This window comes from Solea senegalensis, linkage group LG4 (assembly GCF_019176455.1).
Source record: "Solea senegalensis isolate Sse05_10M linkage group LG4, IFAPA_SoseM_1, whole genome shotgun sequence".
Lineage (NCBI taxonomy): Eukaryota > Metazoa > Chordata > Actinopteri > Pleuronectiformes > Soleidae > Solea > Solea senegalensis.
Genome location: NC_058024.1, coordinates 6,920,528 through 6,936,960, shown reverse-complemented (window position 1 = coordinate 6,936,960; position 16,433 = coordinate 6,920,528). Strand labels below are relative to the sequence as shown.

The 16,433-nt window shown below is 39.3% G+C and overlaps 3 protein-coding genes across 6 annotated transcripts; all 3 read right to left on the bottom strand.

The window, feature by feature from the left end:
* Positions 1-99: 99 nt before the first annotated feature.
* Positions 100-4,090, bottom strand: LOC122767936. The gene is made up of 4 exons (XM_044023511.1): positions 3,980-4,090; positions 3,724-3,827; positions 461-3,466; positions 100-286 (listed from the first exon to the last, which is right to left on the bottom strand). Exons 2-4 carry the CDS (start codon positions 3,807-3,809, stop codon positions 100-102), a joined length of 3,279 nt encoding a protein of 1,092 aa, XP_043879446.1. The 5' UTR covers positions 3,810-3,827; positions 3,980-4,090.
* Positions 4,091-6,334: 2,244 nt separating this feature from the next.
* Positions 6,335-8,075, bottom strand: LOC122768483 (EEF1A lysine methyltransferase 3-like). The gene is made up of 3 exons (XM_044024533.1): positions 7,787-8,075; positions 7,563-7,674; positions 6,335-7,057 (listed from the first exon to the last, which is right to left on the bottom strand). The coding sequence occupies exons 1-3, from the start codon at positions 7,937-7,939 to the stop codon at positions 6,660-6,662; spliced, it is 663 nt and encodes a 220-aa protein (XP_043880468.1). The 5' UTR covers positions 7,940-8,075; the 3' UTR covers positions 6,335-6,659.
* A 798-nt stretch (positions 8,076-8,873) lies between these two features.
* Positions 8,874-15,631, bottom strand: stx16 (syntaxin 16). 4 transcript variants are annotated; one of them, XM_044024528.1, is made up of 9 exons: positions 15,149-15,631; positions 12,877-12,888; positions 12,662-12,769; positions 12,418-12,558; positions 12,083-12,245; positions 11,838-11,926; positions 11,488-11,631; positions 10,671-10,751; positions 8,874-10,409 (listed from the first exon to the last, which is right to left on the bottom strand). In XM_044024528.1, exons 1-9 carry the CDS (start codon positions 15,272-15,274, stop codon positions 10,308-10,310), a joined length of 966 nt encoding a protein of 321 aa, XP_043880463.1. In that variant the 5' UTR covers positions 15,275-15,631; the 3' UTR covers positions 8,874-10,307. The 4 variants fall into 4 exon arrangements, with proteins under 4 accessions (XP_043880463.1, XP_043880465.1, XP_043880464.1 ...); XM_044024530.1 differs by having other exon boundaries at positions 15,194-15,631; XM_044024529.1 differs by lacking the exon at positions 12,877-12,888.
* Positions 15,632-16,433: the final 802 nt, after the last annotated feature.

The window sequence follows — 16,433 nt, the reverse complement described above, 5'->3', positions numbered from 1 at the left end:
TCTCCACAAGTATAATTGTCTGATTTCTCTTCTCCACAAGTATTGTCTGATTTCTCTTCTCCACAAGTATCATTGTCTGATTTCTCTTCTTCACAAGTATCATTGTTGTTTCTTCTCCACAAGTATCATTGTCTGATTTCTCTTCTTCAAAGTATCATTGTCTGATTTCTCTTCTCCACAAGTATCATTGTCTGATTTCTCTTCTCCACAAGTATCATTGTCTGATTTCTCTTCTCCACAAGTATCATTGTCTGAGTTCTCTTCTCCACAAGTATCATTGTCTGATTTCACTTCTCCACAAGTATCACTGCCTGTTTTCTCATCTTCACAAGTATAATTTTCTGATTTCTCTTCTCCACAAGTATCATTGTTGGATTTCTCTTCTCCATCATTGCCTGATTTCTCTTCTTCACAAGTATCATTGTTGGATTTCTCTTCTCCACAAGTATCATTGTCTGATTTCTCTTCTCCACAAGTATAATTTTCTGATTTCTCTTCTCCACAAGTATCATTGTCTGATTTCTCTTCTCCACAAGTATCATTGTCTGATTTCTCTTCTCCACAAGTATCATTGTCTGATTTCTCTTCTCCACAAGTATCATTGTTGGATTTCTCTTCTCCACAAGTATCATTGTTGGATTTCTCTTCTCCACAAGTATCATTGTTGGATTTCTCTTCTCCACAAGTATCATTGTCTGATTTCTCAAATTCAAATTGCTGCTGTGACACCACCTCCTGCTCCTCACGGTTCTTAGAAGCATCACTGGATTCATCGTTTACAAGCTCTGATGATTCATTTTTGTCATCCTTGTCCTCAATACCAGAAATTGGTTCCATCAGTTGATCAATTAACTCAGGGGAAGGCCTTGGGGAGTGACATTTATGGGGTGTGGAACTTGGGGAGGATTTGGTAGATCCAGGAAGGAGAGGAGATGGTTGTCGGTATGATGTTGCCTCAGGCAAGGATGAGGTTTCAGGACAAGGAGCAAGGTTTTCAGCTAGATTTAATGCAACAACATCAAGATCTTCCTCTGTGGTTAACTGAGAGATATAAGAGAGAGAAGTAAGATTGGAGTGTGAAAGAAAAGACGATTTAGAGAGGCACTCACATGGATATGGATGCTGAAGAGAGGGATCATTTGTAACAAGCTGATTTTCTTCCCCATTCTCTTCAGTTGTACCTTCTTCATCAGTTGGTTCAAGCTGTCTGTCCTCAGTCTTTTTAGTCTCCTTTGATGTTTGGACATTTGCTTCGAGTTTGGAGTTGTTGTCCATCTCTTCACACAGAGCAGATACTTGCTCCTGAGGTCCTGCAAAATGCTCACCATCTTCATTTTGTACCTGATCCTCAGCATCATCCTCATTTTGACACGTTACTAGGTGATCCTCTTTGGTGTCTGGGAGTTGTCCAGTTCTGTCGTGATTGTCATTTGTTACTGACAAAGGTTCATCCATCACACACAAGTCGAGGAATGATGGCGCTTCTTCACTTTGTTCTTCTGTGATGGAGCCATGCAGAGGGATTCCTGGGATTCTATCAGAACACTCCACTAAGGTTTCCCTCTCAGAGAAGGAAGATGAAGGCTTGCAGGTGAAAGACAAATCACCTCCTCCTTCAGATGCCAATTTCATTTCCATATCTGAGTCTTGTTCATTCGTCAGCAGACTGTTAGATTTGGGAACGTTGCTTGACTGAATATGAAGTGGATTTTCTCCGGTGTGTACTGTGGAGCTTAAATAGTGAACATGATCTTTCTTTGGTGGTGGAATCAGCTCCATTTTGACAACAACACATGTTGTGTCAATGACCAGAAGACTCTCACTGTCCTCAGACTGTGTGTCTCTCTTGATGTCTAGTCTCCTCACTTCGACATTGATTGGATGAGCTGTAGCACTCTTTTCTTGGCTGTGTAGACCACCTGATTCTTCTTCCTTGTGGTCTGCTTTTAAAAACGAGGATGGATTTTCAGTTTCTGCCCTGCTTGTGAAACTTGGTTCCCTCCACAAAGGATATTTGACTGGCACAGGATGTGCACACTGTGCAACTTGTCTCCCAAATGTAGAACCATTTAAATTATTGTTTTCTGGAGAAATACCTGTCTCTGTCTCAAGGCTGTCGATACCAGTGGGTATCGTCTTCACGTTGGTTGTAATATTTCTTGTATCAGAAGTTGATTGCTCAGTGGAAGCTGCCGCTCTGAAGTCGACCTCATCTGCAAACTTCTGTGTTTGAAGAATGTCACCACTGTCCCTTTGACCTTCAGAAACCTCTGTGAATTCTGAGCTTTGAATGTTTGCTTGAGAAGTGCACAGTGGCCTGGACGGGGTTTGTGTGATGTCGGCTATTCGGGAAACCAGGCAGAATATGGTCATCCCTCCTGTCTTTTTATTTAACCAAAACTTTTTTCCTTCGATCACCTTTGATGATGTTTGCTCAGTTGCCTTTGTATTCTGGACTGATTGTATTATTTGGGGATGTTGCTGTATATCCTGAACAGTGATGGGACTTCCTGCTTTTAAGGCATCTGATCCTGGTGTCCTATGCTGGAGTCCTTCCAGCTGTGCACAGGTTTGATTCCCGTCTCGGTTTGTTAACTCCTCTTTCTCTCTTTTATTCTTATCCTGCAAATTTGATATATCCTGCTTTTTAATTGTGGGTTGAGACCAGTAGGTTTGTCTCTGACCTCCCTGCTCTCTGTTGGTGTTGCTATGTTGCATTACAGGTGAGCACTTATGTGGGCTGTTATAAGGAGGAGGAGCAGTGTAGCCAGGAGGATGGCTAAACATTCTCCTTTGATAGCCTGCCTTTTCTATAATGTCCAGTGTGTGGCTTGTGTCAGAGGCAGGAACTTGCAGTGGATGACAGGTTAGAGTTTGCCGTCTGTCCCACACTGCTCCTGATTTGTTACCATCTGCAGATTGTCTGACGTGTTGGAGGAGTGACACCTGAGGATTTATTCCACTCCTGTTCCTCTCTGTTGCCCCGCTGCTCTCCAACAGACTGTGAGGTGTGCATCTTAATTCTTCCTCTCTGTTTTTCCTCCTAGGAAGTGAATGGCTGTACTGAGCTGCCCAAGACTCCAGCCCTTGGTAGCTGTTGTTGCTCCTCTTAGTAGACACTTCCCTCTTGTAACGAACGGGACTAGAAGGCTCCCATATCCTCTGCCATCTCTCCCTCTGAAATCCTCTTTCGTAATCTCGTTGAGCTGCTGTCCACTCTCTGCCTCTGACTTCATATGGCTCATATACTCCAATGTCCTGGTGCTGCTGAGTTTGACGATCCAAATTAAAAGGGAAGTGGGAAGAAGATGGGGCAGCAAGCTCAGAGTGCGTCCAATTGGCACTGTCCTGTTGAGACCTTCCTGTTCTTAGGCTTGGTACAGTCCAGTAACCAGACTCCCTGCCTTGACCCTGCTGCTCACCATAGGAAAACGGGTAACTGGTCGTTTGATGTCTGTCATGATAGCTGTGAGAAAGGGTGGGGAAATATGTGCATGAACTTCAAATATATCAGAAATATTGTCAAGACAAGCAGTTAGTTTTTATTAGCTCTGGTTTACTGTCTTTAAAAGGTGAAAATAAATCATTTTAATAAATTACATTATTTTTGCATTTAGGTTGATAATTTGGTTGTAAATGCAAAATAAAACTGTATTGGGCCAATATTCCAAAGTAAATCAAGCATCACATGCTATACATCATTGTTTAAAGCACTAAACTTACGTATGTGCACAATTTCTCCGAGGAACAGTACCAAATCTGGCATAAAGAGATGAATGTCCCTGCTGCTCAGGCCAAAACTCCATCATCCGATCTAAATCAAGGATCTGAAACATAGAAAAAAATATTACATTTGAAAAGATTGATGTAAATAAATTTTCAAACAGAGATTTTAAACCAATGCATCAAAAAAGATGCAACACTAGCTAAACAAACAGAAATAAATAAATAAACTAAAGGGATAAATGCACACATGTACCTTTAGCTGCCTGGTTCAGATTTTTGTCCGTGTTGCTCATAAGGTGTCATGAGGTCTAATGAAGTCAAACAGGACAAGGGTTTAAAAGGAGCGTGGTATTCATCCCCCTCCCACCACATTACACACACACACACACAGAGTCACTAAACCCATCCTACTGTCATTTATAATTACAAATAATAAGCATTAGTATACTTTTTGTGTCCCTAATAAAGTTTGAATTGAATTGAATATACTTGATGTTTGGGTTGATTCAAACATGTTGTAACATTCAAACATTTATAAAACAGTTAGAAAAATAACTCACAAATAGAAAAATTGGACTGGGATTCAACTTTGTTGTTAGGTTGATAGAAGATAAAACACATTTTACACCAAAGAGAATTTCAAGTGCACAATTACTGTTAAAAGTGTAAATGACAGCTCTTTTGATGTTTTCTTATTAATCCTGAAAAAGTCACTGCTCATCATCACAACCACTTCATTTCCCTCAGCTTTTCACAACTATCAACAATTATCAATGATTATTGTGACTTATTGTAACACTTGTTCGGGAGGTAGTGGGCATGATGGAAGGCAGACTGCAGGGAGATAGGGATCTGTTGTTGGCTGAATTGTAGTGGATGGAGAGATGGACAGCGGATGACGGGTCGTCTCCCCTTTCTTTGAAACTCTGTAGCGTAACAAACAGGCTTTCCTTTAGTGAACAGAAAGTCTGTACATCAGCAGAGAACAGGAGAGAGGGGATGAGGTAAGTATAGACAGCAGCAGGCTGCAGGAATGACAATCGGTTGATGTTGACAGAATAGTTGGAGGGCATGGGATGAACTTTGTTTTGGTTTTTAAATTGTTCACTAAGAAAACAGCATTGTGTTCCAACATGAATGACTGATGTCACCCCAAAAAAATTCTAAAAACTTAACTTAAATGTCACCATATTCAATGTGCCAGTTAAGTTTTTATGTTTTTTTATGCTTTGCCATTTCACTCAAGGTTGCCAAGTAGATCAAGGAAGCATAAGACATATTTAGGAGGAGCTCAATTCATACAACTTTTCCACAGCATAAACATGAACAGGCTATAAATTAAAATTGTGAAAAATTGCTGTATCTATATTAATAAAGCCAATATTTAAAGTTGCACTGTGGAAGCTCTGTTACCCCATGGTGGACCTTTGAGTAATTACTACAACACTGCAGTCCTAATTTGACCTATATTCTTCCTCACCCCTCATATACAAACACAGCTAGAAATGGAGGATTAAAGTTTTTTCTACGGTGCTTCAGTAAGTAATGTGTTATTTATACTTCCTTAACCTTAGTGTTACTTGTGCAGATTGCATCAAGGAAACTTGGAGCTGTGAGTGCAGACACAGGCATGTACGCACAAAGTCATGCAGTTGTAAAGGGGAGTGCTAGGGAGTATGCACTTTCAATATCAATCATATTTGTGAGAAGCCAACATCGCGATTGTGGTTAAAATGGGACTAAATGTCCGACTTCATTTTTAGCATGAAAATCCACTCCTGAAACTTTTTGTGGAACCTTCTTGGTGTTTACCGCCATTGTGCTGCTGTGTAAAGCTTTACTGGCACTGTGTAAAAAATGTGTCACTCTTTGTTGTGGTGCAGTAATGTCACCACAGACACTATAACAAAAAAACTTATATGGAAATTGTTTGTACAGACATGTGTACATATTAAAAAAAATAACATGTCCTTAATCTCTGATGATACAGTATAATATGGTCATTTTATGCAATCGATTTCTTAAATAATGCTCCTTTAAATAAAACTGCATGGTACTAGACAACTTGTACTGAATTCTTGTCTAAGACAAGAAAGGACAAGTGATACAATGGAATATGTCAAGCAATTTTTAGTAGTAGTGTAGAAATACTACTAGTAGTGGTAGCAGCCTGGTAGTGGTTAGCACTCTGCAGCAAGTAGACCTGGATTCACAACCTGTGGAACAGCATGGAGTTTGCATGTTGTGTGTGTATGTGTTTACTCTGGGTTCTCAGGCTTCCTCCCACAGTCCAAAAACATGCTGATTTTGGGATTAGGCAAATTGGTCACTCTAAATTGACCATAGGAGTGTGTCAGTGGATGGATGTTTGTCTCTATATGTGGCCCTGTGATGGCCTGGTGACCTGTCCAGGGTGTACCCCACCTATTGCCTTATGTCAGCTGAGATTGGCACCAGTGCCCCATGTGACCCTCATAGAAGATGAATGAGTGAGTGAGATGAGTGAGTGAGTAGTAGCCTGTATCTGCAGGAGAAGCTGTTTAGAAGCTGAAAAATAACTTCACCAATCTGCAAAAACAATAAGCTCAGAGTTCAAAGACAATCAAGATATTCATTAGGATACTTTAATAATTACAAAAGACTGTGTTTCCTTTTCAAATCATATAAAATCCCTTTAAAAATATATGAGTACCTGCCATAAAGGCCCATAAAAATCTTATAGTCAGTTGAGTAAAAAAGTAACTTCCATGACATAGTGCAGCTCGACAGGTAACCTCCATCTTTTGTATGATTCACTTCATTTTAAAATTAAGAATGTGCAACATGCTTTGCGGATTGTTTTCGCTGTTATTTAAAAAAATATCTAAGACATTTGATCCATGAATTGTTTCAGTACATCCTAGTTCCAGTCCTAAAAACAGCTGCTCCAGCTTTCACTCATCTGTTTTCAAAGATGCCTTGTAGATATTAATGTTTTGTTGCTCATCACGGTGCACAAGTGCCACATTAAATCTGCTTGGCAGACATTCTTCAAAGAAACGCTGAGTCCCGTGCTCTCCCCGCATCTTGGACGAGAAATAAACGACAGCGCCCTTCTTACACAAATGACTTAGTGTCTTCATGAGCAGCAGAAATGTGTCTGGGAGGTAAATTATATCTGCGCCAAACACCAGATCCCAGTCAGATGTAAAGTTCAGGTGGTCCTCACCCCAGGACAGAGGGAGGACCCTGGGAGGAGTAGAAGGCCAACCACCGGCTGGCATGTTGTGTGAGACATTGACTTGGAGCTGTGGGACAGCATGAGGAAGGTCAGTGAGGGTCACAGCTGCACCTGAATGGCCAAGGTCACAGAAGAATTCATTAATAATATACTTTGTCAACATTGCAAGTACAAGATAAGGCAACAAAGACTGTTGGACAGGTTTTTTTTTTGGTTTTGTTATTTTCGTTAAAAAGACTTGTTTTATATGTTTAAATGAATGAAATAAACGTAACCAACAGTTTCAGCTGTAGACTAAATTAGTATTTTGAAATAATAAACCACAAACGCTGCTGTATTTTATAGTTTATTTTGATACATTTATTAGTTATTAGTATTTTATTTAAATGCATTATGATGTATTTTTGCCCACATGTGGACCTAACATTTGTTATGACGTGTCAGCTGCATTTTGCAGTGTGTGCCTGAGGGTGGCAGCAGTGAGCTACATGAAAATGTCAACTTTGAGCTACAGTTAAGTACAGCGAGATAAAGAAATAATGAGTTTTGTGTATCAACAGTGAGTAAAGGACGAACTCTGTCGCTGTGAAAATGTCAGCGTGGACCTGTCACGTACCGAAGCGAGCTGCTAAAATACCAACCACGCCGGTCCCCGCTCCCAGCTCCATGACACGTTTTCCTCTCAGCTCCACATGCTGCTGCTCCAAGAAACGACACAGAAGCAGCGCCTGCGCGCACACACACACACAAACACACACGTCATCGTTATCAATATTCTAAAATTCACAGTTAGTTTTGTTTTTCCTTTTTTTTTAAAGCAAAATTACAGTATGCTCTTACAGATTCCCAGACCGGTGCAGCCACGCCGAGGTTCGCACCAAACAGTTGTCTTATCTTCAGCTCCTGACCGCACAAACTGTACTGAGTCTCCTGACTGAATGTTTCAGCAAACAGAGAGTCGTATTCCACTGGAAATGGGTAATTTTCTTCCATTACACAAGCCTTGAAACACAGTAGTGGTGAAACTAAAACTGTTATTTCTTCTTCGTCTTTGGCTTCAGAGAAACAGCAGCTTGCGTCCACGTCGTCGCATTACTGCCATCTGCTGGCGACAGTTGATTCCTACAGGAATTCCCAAATTTTTGCCTGGTTACTTCTTGTCTCGTCAATTTTCTCCCACATTTAAGCACGTTATTTACACCTATTTATTTAATTTGTTTTTATTGTGGTTTATTGTATGGCTGTTACCTTTATCATGGTTCATGTTTTTTATTATGTGAGCTTTTATTATTCTGTACAGCACTTTTGTCCACTGTGGTGGGTTTAAAGTGCTTTACAAATGAAGTTGAATCTTGTTAGTCCTGATCTTTTAAAAACCGTACTGTTTGCAGTTTCACTTACTTTAACTGTTAACTGTTGCATGCTTCCCTTTAATATGAAGAGTCCATTCAAATTACGGTCCACTGGTACATCCTCTTACCTTTTCCATCTCCACAATAACATGACAATCAGAGGTGTAAGTATTTATCCCATCCATTAATAAGCAGTGTTTGCTGTCCTTTAATAATCAGTGATAATCGGATCTTATCTGAGTTTATATTGGGGAAAATATGGTAATCTGCCTAGTTTGATCCATATAACAGTTTGTCTTTTTCATTTTTAACATTTTTAACATTATGGGTAATCCTATTCAACCGGAAATGTTCATTAATTTCCTTAATGCCAAGGTCAAATAGCTTAATTTATTGTCATATATAAAAAGAGATTCTCCCAGGGCAAAAGCTATAGTTTTTTTAGTAGTAAATTATCAACACCACATAATAAGTACTTTGACTAATTGAAGAATGGTTCCAGTTGTAGAACAGATTTACCTCCATCGAGAAAGTGACTGATTTGTGACCAATTCAAAAGACAAATAAAACCCCCACCATGTTATAGGTTTATTTTAAAAAAGCTGCTTTCTCCTCACCAGTTTTGTTCTGCAAAAACAAAACTCCAGTGGAGTACCACTAGTACATAACCATTATTCACAAGCAACTTCACATCAATGACAGAGAGGATTTTAACAGGTGTATAAACTGCAGTGTAGATATGTCAAAGCTCTTCATTTCAAGTCGTCAGTCTTTATAAAAACACAAAAAGTTTCCAACAGTCAACTAAAATATAATGTGTGTGAAGTGAAAGAAAAAGAAACAATAAACAAAAACAACCTCATAACGCTGTCTTCACGTGTCTGCTTGTGTTGGACTGCTTCACAGTTTTCTCACTGGAGTGGACAATAACAACAGTTGGGTTCAGACATCAGATCACACTAATTTACTCGCAGTACAGTGATTCCGACCTGAAACCCCACACCTCTCATCCTCTGGATTCTTTGAAGCAATTCAAAAATAAATAAGTCAATAACTCTTTTCATTATACAGATGCCAGTAGTATCACATCCATAACACCTTCCCCTCCCCAGGCCTCAATATGTGCAAACTGCAAGTTTTTTAAAAGGTAGCACTTAATGCAAGGACCATGACAAACAAACAAAAAACAATTAAGTGTTTTAAAATGAGCACTTGATGCCACGTGTAGCAGGTGTGACACAGGTATGATCTTAGAACTGAGATGGAGGATCTTCCACAGACTATTAGAGGGGAAGCAGGGACCATAGTGCGTTGTATAATTATTTAAGTAGGGGTAAAATGAGAAAAACCTGGTGATCCTTAAACCAAAGAATGTTTTTGGTACTTAATGATTATTTTAATCCTGTCTGGTGCTGCCGTAACACACAGAAAATGTAAAAATACTGAACCAGGTTGTGATGAAAGTGATTTTGTTGTTAAATTAAGATCTACTGCATGTTTCTCTTTCACAGACATTCTCTCGTGTCAAAACTCTCTCACGGGAACTAAATATCTGCACTGTTATTTAAACAGAAATGATGCCTCTTCACACAAGACATGTCACAATTAGTGCTTTGAGTTCAAGCAGAGAACACTGCCTTCACATTTCATCAATGGCGGAACGGTTTTATACCCCCCAAAATAGCAGTTTCTATATAGACACAGAAATGTCAACACAGTTGGGTTTAACAAACCTCTATCAAAGAGCGTTACAATGATTTGGATGCGAGCCATTTGATAAAATGGCTTAGAGAGAAGGTTGATTGTTTCTTTCATCAAAACAGATTGTGGAAATTATCCCATCATAGTCATAAGTGCCACTGCACAACGATGTGGGTGGGATTCTTCTTGTCCTGGTAGGTTTGGAAGGCAGTCAGCTTTGTTTTGAGTTAAAACCAAGACCAAGTTCAAGTCCACACAGATGCACAACATACACCCACACAGAAAACAAGAGCCAGAGGAATGCATGACTAAAACTTTGTTCCAAAAAGAATAATAATTAGAACAATGACTATGACGGTGAGGATCAAAATGACCAGCATCTTTCTGTTTTTCTTCTGATACTGCTCCGCCTGCAAAGAAATTGACAAGAGAAAAAAAAAAAGTTATATTGGATCTTAAAATAAGTATGCAATAAGGACATATTTATCTCTAAAGTTTGTTGTCTTTTTACTGTTTGCAGCTCTAAACAATCAGTATCACATGTAAAACTTCCCAGTAATTGTGTTACATTAATCTTTTATAGCAACCTACACCGTACATTTGTAATAAATTCACCAAACCAAAAGGTTAAAGTGACATATAAGCCTCTCACAAATGCATTTTCATTTTACCTTTTGTAACTGTTTTAATCCATCTTCTGTTTTTACACAAGACTGCTCCACATTGAAGTCGATTCGGTCAAGAACGGTGCCCTTAAAGAAAAAGACAGGATTTTTTTAACGGATGATATTTTGCCCTTTGATTTTTTGGTTGGGAAACACAGTAACACAAGTACTTGATTAATCAATTATGAAAATAATCATCAGTTGTGGGCCTAAAGTGTATTACTTGAGGACTATAACACAGCAAACCACCTTTGTAAGTTTAGGGTTTGCTTTGACTTGAGGGTCTGATGATTTTAAAGTGTCCAGCACTTCATTGTTACCGATTCTCACCTTTTTAATCAAACTGGGACACACTGTCTCAATATTCAGCCTTCGGGCAGTTGATAACTGTTCATAGCCCTGATGTTTTGTGACCCATAGAGCTCTGAATGTCATGTGACTCTTTTTACGAAGTGCCATTTTGACAGGTTAAGATGCAGCTCACTTCCCTGCGTACTTTAAAATCCACTAATATATCACAAAACACAGCAGGCTGAATATATCTGATCCTTATAATGCCATCAGCGTGCTTTTTACAAGTGTGCAAACAGCCGGAGAGGACATTATTCCAGGCCTGCAGTATCCTGACATCTTCAATCTTTCTAATTAGCTTCCATTCATCTTACTCCAGAGAGTCACTGAAAGTTTACAAGAGCCTGGAGGGAAACAAATGGACACAATCTGGCTTTGTGACAAACATTCACCTCTGGAGGCTACCGGCTAAAGATAGCATTGTTGTCACTGGAAGTGTGTGTCACATAAGCTAGTGGAATCTTATTGTTACCTGTTCAACCACCATTCCAGCCAAATCCCGGAAAATCTCGTTCAGGTCCGAGATGGACTGCACTATATTTCGGATCTCACGCTCTCTTTCTTCAACCATGACGGTGTTCTGCTCCACCAGCATCAACTGGTCATCTGTGAATCCCTGAAACGGCAGAAACCATAACACGGAGTGAATATTTAAATTCAATATTTCACAAACCAAGCAAAATGTTTAGTTTTACTCTATTATGTTTAGTTTTTACTCTAATTGACTGCATATATTTTAGTCGGTTTGTACATGTGATCAGTAATAATTCTGCTTTATTGTACAGTACACAGAAGGTACAACTGTGGAGAAAGCCCACTCACTTTGTCATACAGAGCTAAATCTTCATCCTCCTCCATTAAGGGTCCCGAGTCAAAAAAGTGCTTTGATCTCTCCTCACGATTCTTCATACCTGGAAATCAAAACAAAAACATGACGCGCAGATGTTTTGAAGAGATATGAAATGAGATAAAGCCCTGACAAGTGACAACAGTTCAAATATGCGATATGATAGCAGAGGAGTAAATATGTAGGGAAAAATAAGACCAGCTTTGGTGCCAGTTCTTACGTTTTAAGTAGCCAGACTGTGTGTGTCTAAAATTGATGGACAGCTCCTGCAGACTCTGTGCCAGAGATGACACCACATTTCTCAGTAGCCTCTCCTCCTGCTCGGTGCAGTGGCCACAGCGAGACTGCAAACCTGTCACAGCTCGCTGGCATCTGTGAAACATCTGCAGTGAACACAAAACCAGTGAGCAGATAGAAAATGAGCAACATTTCATGTATAATTTTAAAAATAACATAAACACACATACATAAATACATACATATATATATATATACATATAGATAGATATATATCTTGATTACCACACAAGATACCAAGAGCTAAAGTTATTTAACCTGTGTGATCTCCTGGGTGGTGATTTCTATGGCGTGCTCTTCTTCAGTGCTATCATCCAGTGTGGGTCGATTCATATGCTTGTCATGAAGTATGGCCAGATCCTTCATCTTCTGCCGAATCCGTGTGATTTCATATTGGATCTAAAAAGGGAAGTTTAAAACCAAGAAGTAGACTTATTTAGTCAATGCCTATTTATTTCCAAAAACACAATAGTTCACCATACACACAGAAGTTTAATTTTACCTCATCAACTCCCTCTATCCATTTGGGAGGCAGTTTCTTGGTAACTCCAATGGCTGCTTCAGGGTCCAGACTAATTCCTGACACCAGGGCCATTCGATCATCAGCCAACTTTAAACATCAACAGATGATGCATTAACACATACTACAACATAATATCAATGAAAATGGTGTTATGGTTTAGAGTCTAAATTCTACCAGAAGGGAAGCAGCAGTACCTCATCAAGCTCCTAAAGTGATTGGCAGAGAGAGGAATGGTCCCATGATCCAACATAGACCAAGGAAATGGAGAGAAAGACAGAAGTGACAGAAAGTGAGGCCTGGAAAATCAGCAGTGAAAACCCAGAAAGTATGTGTGTTTGCATCTACTCCCACCAAAACATTTACTACTTTATAATTAGAATAATGCTTTATACAGCAGCTTCAGTGAAGCATATTCTGGAGGAAATCAGTCTCCACCAGATTCATAGATCATTTAACTAATGACTCAACTGAACTACTTCTGCACTTATCAGGAGTGAAAGTCAAAATATTTGATGTTTTTTGAGGAAGGGTGAGGAAGATGGACGTTTCTTTAACAGTAATGCAAATACAAAAAATAAACTATCACTACTGTAATTACTTAGATAATGCTCTACAACACTTATGGGTGTAGCTTAAAACAAGGCATTAACCTGCGCAACAAACAAAACACATTTTGACTACACACATCATTTTCCATATTCATTTATGACATCTCTGAGCTGTTCCATAACTGCTGTTCTAAATAAAACATAGGGCAATTCATTGAGTGACAGATATGTAATGTTTGTTTTTTTCTCTCTGGAAAGACAAACATAGGCCAAGTGTACAAACGTTCATCAGCAAAACACAGCCACTGAACTATCAGGTATAAATCGGTAGTCACAAAACTTTCGCACCTCTGCTGCATCATTTTCAGTTTCTCTGCCTCTGAACCTGCTTGCTTTTGTCCTCTATGGTTCTCCTGAGGTTAACCCCAGAAACAGCACTCTATACACTCATGCCATACAAAGTATTAACAGACAGCATGTGTCAAAGAACCACAACTACCATCTAAAGTGCTCTGCTCTGCGGGTTTGACTGGGCTGTTTGTCCTCTTTCAATTAAAGGTCAGTATTTTCAGGCCATGACAAAAAAGACTGTGGAAAAGAATTTGAACTGTTCACCCTGGTGCGTAGTGTCAGTTTTTGGCAAATGTGGTGCAGAAACCTTCCTCTGATGGGATACTCCATCATGTTTATTACTCAGGGTGCACAGGACAGGAAAGGAATGAATACAACACCAGAAGGTAACAGGTTAAAAAACAGTGGAGTGTGAATGCACACACACCTGACACCTGCATGCAGTATTGTACAGGTCAAGTCTAAGGCAAATACTTACAGTGAATGGCTATAAAAGAGGAGCCACAAAAGAGCTATGCTGATGCTATAATGTGTGTTTAATAGTGTATGCAGTGGGTTATAGTTTAGACTGGGAAAGTAGATAAAAACAGAAATAAACATGACATATGTATAGAGACTACACAGAAGAACTGCAGAGCGAAGGAAAATTAAGGCTGCAATTCCTTCTCATTTCACAGATGAGGAGCCTTTTCATTTCTTTAGAGATAAACCCGACAAACACACTATATTAAAGTTCAATTCAATTTTATTTGTATAGCACCAAATCATAACATACATTATATCAAGGCACTGTGCATAGACAACATAAAGTTGATATCAGGATTTCAGTTCAGCCTTTTTCTATTTTATTTCCCTTTAACATTTTCACTACAACTACAGATGCCAGCGCTCTAGTGTAGGGTTGGGGCAGCAAATGCCAAGAGATTAATTAAAAGCCAGAACATATTTTGCTATACTACAATGTGTTGTGTTTGTCACATTTTAAGGGTTATTACAGAGTGAATAACTGAAGTGAACCTTCATTTAGAGTGATATTGTAAAACTGCTATTTCAAATCTGTAACATTATATTTAACCCAAATCGTTCAGTCCTATATCATGTACTGACTAAAATAATTACAGACAGATATGTATCAGGGCCTTGGTGATTTCATTTAAGCAGGACTGGGATTTAGAAATACTGGATATACATACTGTGTCTTTATCACATCAATGAACTAAAGCACTGAAAAAATCAAACAATATTGTCAGACATAAGTCATACAAACCTATCCGACTAATTATTAGGAATATTATCTCTATGGCCATTAACATCTACGTCACAATATATAACATTGTGTTAAACTATTGTACCAATATGGATCAACGCTATTCAAATAGAACAGTCGATGTGCACCTTTCTATAAAACCCATATTATTAAAAACTAAACAAGGACACTGTATAAATAATAACTAGCAGCTCCTGGCACACACAGCTGCAGCTAGCTAACTGCTCGGGCTCCATGCAAACACACACACACACACACACACACACAGAGTAAAGTGTCAAAACGATGCAGACCACTCACCGCAGCATTGCTACGTGTACTCAGACGGGGGTCGTATGTACTCACTTGCTCAGCCAATATTTGCCGGTTTTGGATTGCATTGTTCCGCATTAACAAGAAGGCATCGGTCAGACGCCTAGTGGCCATGACTGCCTTTGCTCGGTTTCTAAGTTAACGCTGGACAAAAGGCGGATCAGGTGGATGTGATATATATATATTTAAATATATATTAAACGTACGTCCACAGCCGCTGCTAACGCACCGCTAGCGTTAGCTTCTAGCTTTGGCTGCGATGAATGACGTGGAAACTCGCAGTTCACCGTCTACAATGGGCGACACACGAGCTCAAGCGCATCCATCGGTTAAGTGTCGCTAATGCTTGCGTTAAAAGTCAGAAACATGGCCGCGGGTTTCTTCAGAAATCTGAATTTAGCGTCAGATTAGTGAACGTTTCTCCGTTTCAGAAAACTGCGGAAGAAGGAAAACGTAAACATCTGCGTCAAAGCCTTCTTCTTCTATTGATCAACGGTGCAACCGAACGAGCATTACCGCCACCTGCTGTCAGCGATGCCACAGTGAACACTTAAAACTCCTGTATTAACATGATTCCAAACTGCTAAATTATGGAGACAGATGTGTTCGTTCCGAACAAATATTATTCTTTTTTTTTCTAAAACGTTTCTCAAATGTATGGACACAAAGTGTATCAATTAGCAGACTTTGTTCACATAGAAACACTGACCTTCACATTCATGGAGCACCTGTTCAAACTCAATTGGAAGAATACTCAAGTCATGTGTCGGAGTATAAATTATGCCTCAAGTGATTTTCTAAATATTTCTTTTGTTACCAAATTGTGTGATACTGATTATTTTTTTTACTACGTAAAATTTAGCAACATTTATTGGTGAAGCTATGATACGTAGCCAGAAGTTGGTTAGTTAGTCTGTCTGGGCTATTGTAAAATCACAGTTCATTCCGGGGTAATGAAAAACAACAATTCACACTATCAGGCAGTGGCATAACGTAGTAATGACAAGCCCCAGTACAAGCTTTTATGACGGGCCCTTGTACATGTGAGTTACTAAGAGTGAACACACACGCACACACACACTGTATACAGTAGAGGTGGGTCAAAAATATCAATTCGTTTTTTTGGTCACCCTTACTCGTGCAATACGATAATCTATACGTCAGGGCAAATATTGATATTTTAACTAACAAATGAAGGCTCTCTAAAGTAAACAGTCCCTGCATGTTTCACACTGCTTCATGTCTCATCACGGCAGCTCTGCTCTAAGTAATG

Bases quoted from the DNA above. Each gene is read 5' to 3' on its own strand.
- LOC122767936 (XM_044023511.1), bottom strand. From the start codon at position 3,809: ATGATGGAGTTTTGGCCTGAGCAGCAGGGACATTCATCTCTTTATGCC. The intron at 3,467-3,723 runs GTAAGTTTAGTG...CCTTTCTCACAG, and splicing joins CGGAGAAATTGTGCACATAC to CTATCATGACAGACATCAAA. The intron at 287-460 runs ATCAGACAATGA...TGGAGAAGTGAA, and splicing joins TATACTTGTGGAGAAGAGAA to ATCAGACAATGATACTTGTG.
- LOC122768483 (XM_044024533.1), bottom strand. From the start codon at position 7,939: ATGGAAGAAAATTACCCATTTCCAGTGGAATACGACTCTCTGTTTGCT. The intron at 7,675-7,786 runs GTAAGAGCATAC...GTGTGCGCGCAG, and splicing joins CTGCACCGGTCTGGGAATCT to GCGCTGCTTCTGTGTCGTTT. The intron at 7,058-7,562 runs GTACGTGACAGG...TTGGCCATTCAG, and splicing joins TATTTTAGCAGCTCGCTTCG to GTGCAGCTGTGACCCTCACT.
- stx16 (XM_044024528.1), bottom strand. From the start codon at position 15,274: ATGGCCACTAGGCGTCTGACCGATGCCTTCTTGTTAATGCGGAACAAT. The intron at 11,927-12,082 runs GTAAGAACTGGC...TTTGATTTCCAG, and splicing joins ACAGTCTGGCTACTTAAAAC to GTATGAAGAATCGTGAGGAG. The intron at 10,410-10,670 runs GTAAAATGAAAA...ATTTCTTTGCAG, and splicing joins GATTAAAACAGTTACAAAAG to GCGGAGCAGTATCAGAAGAA.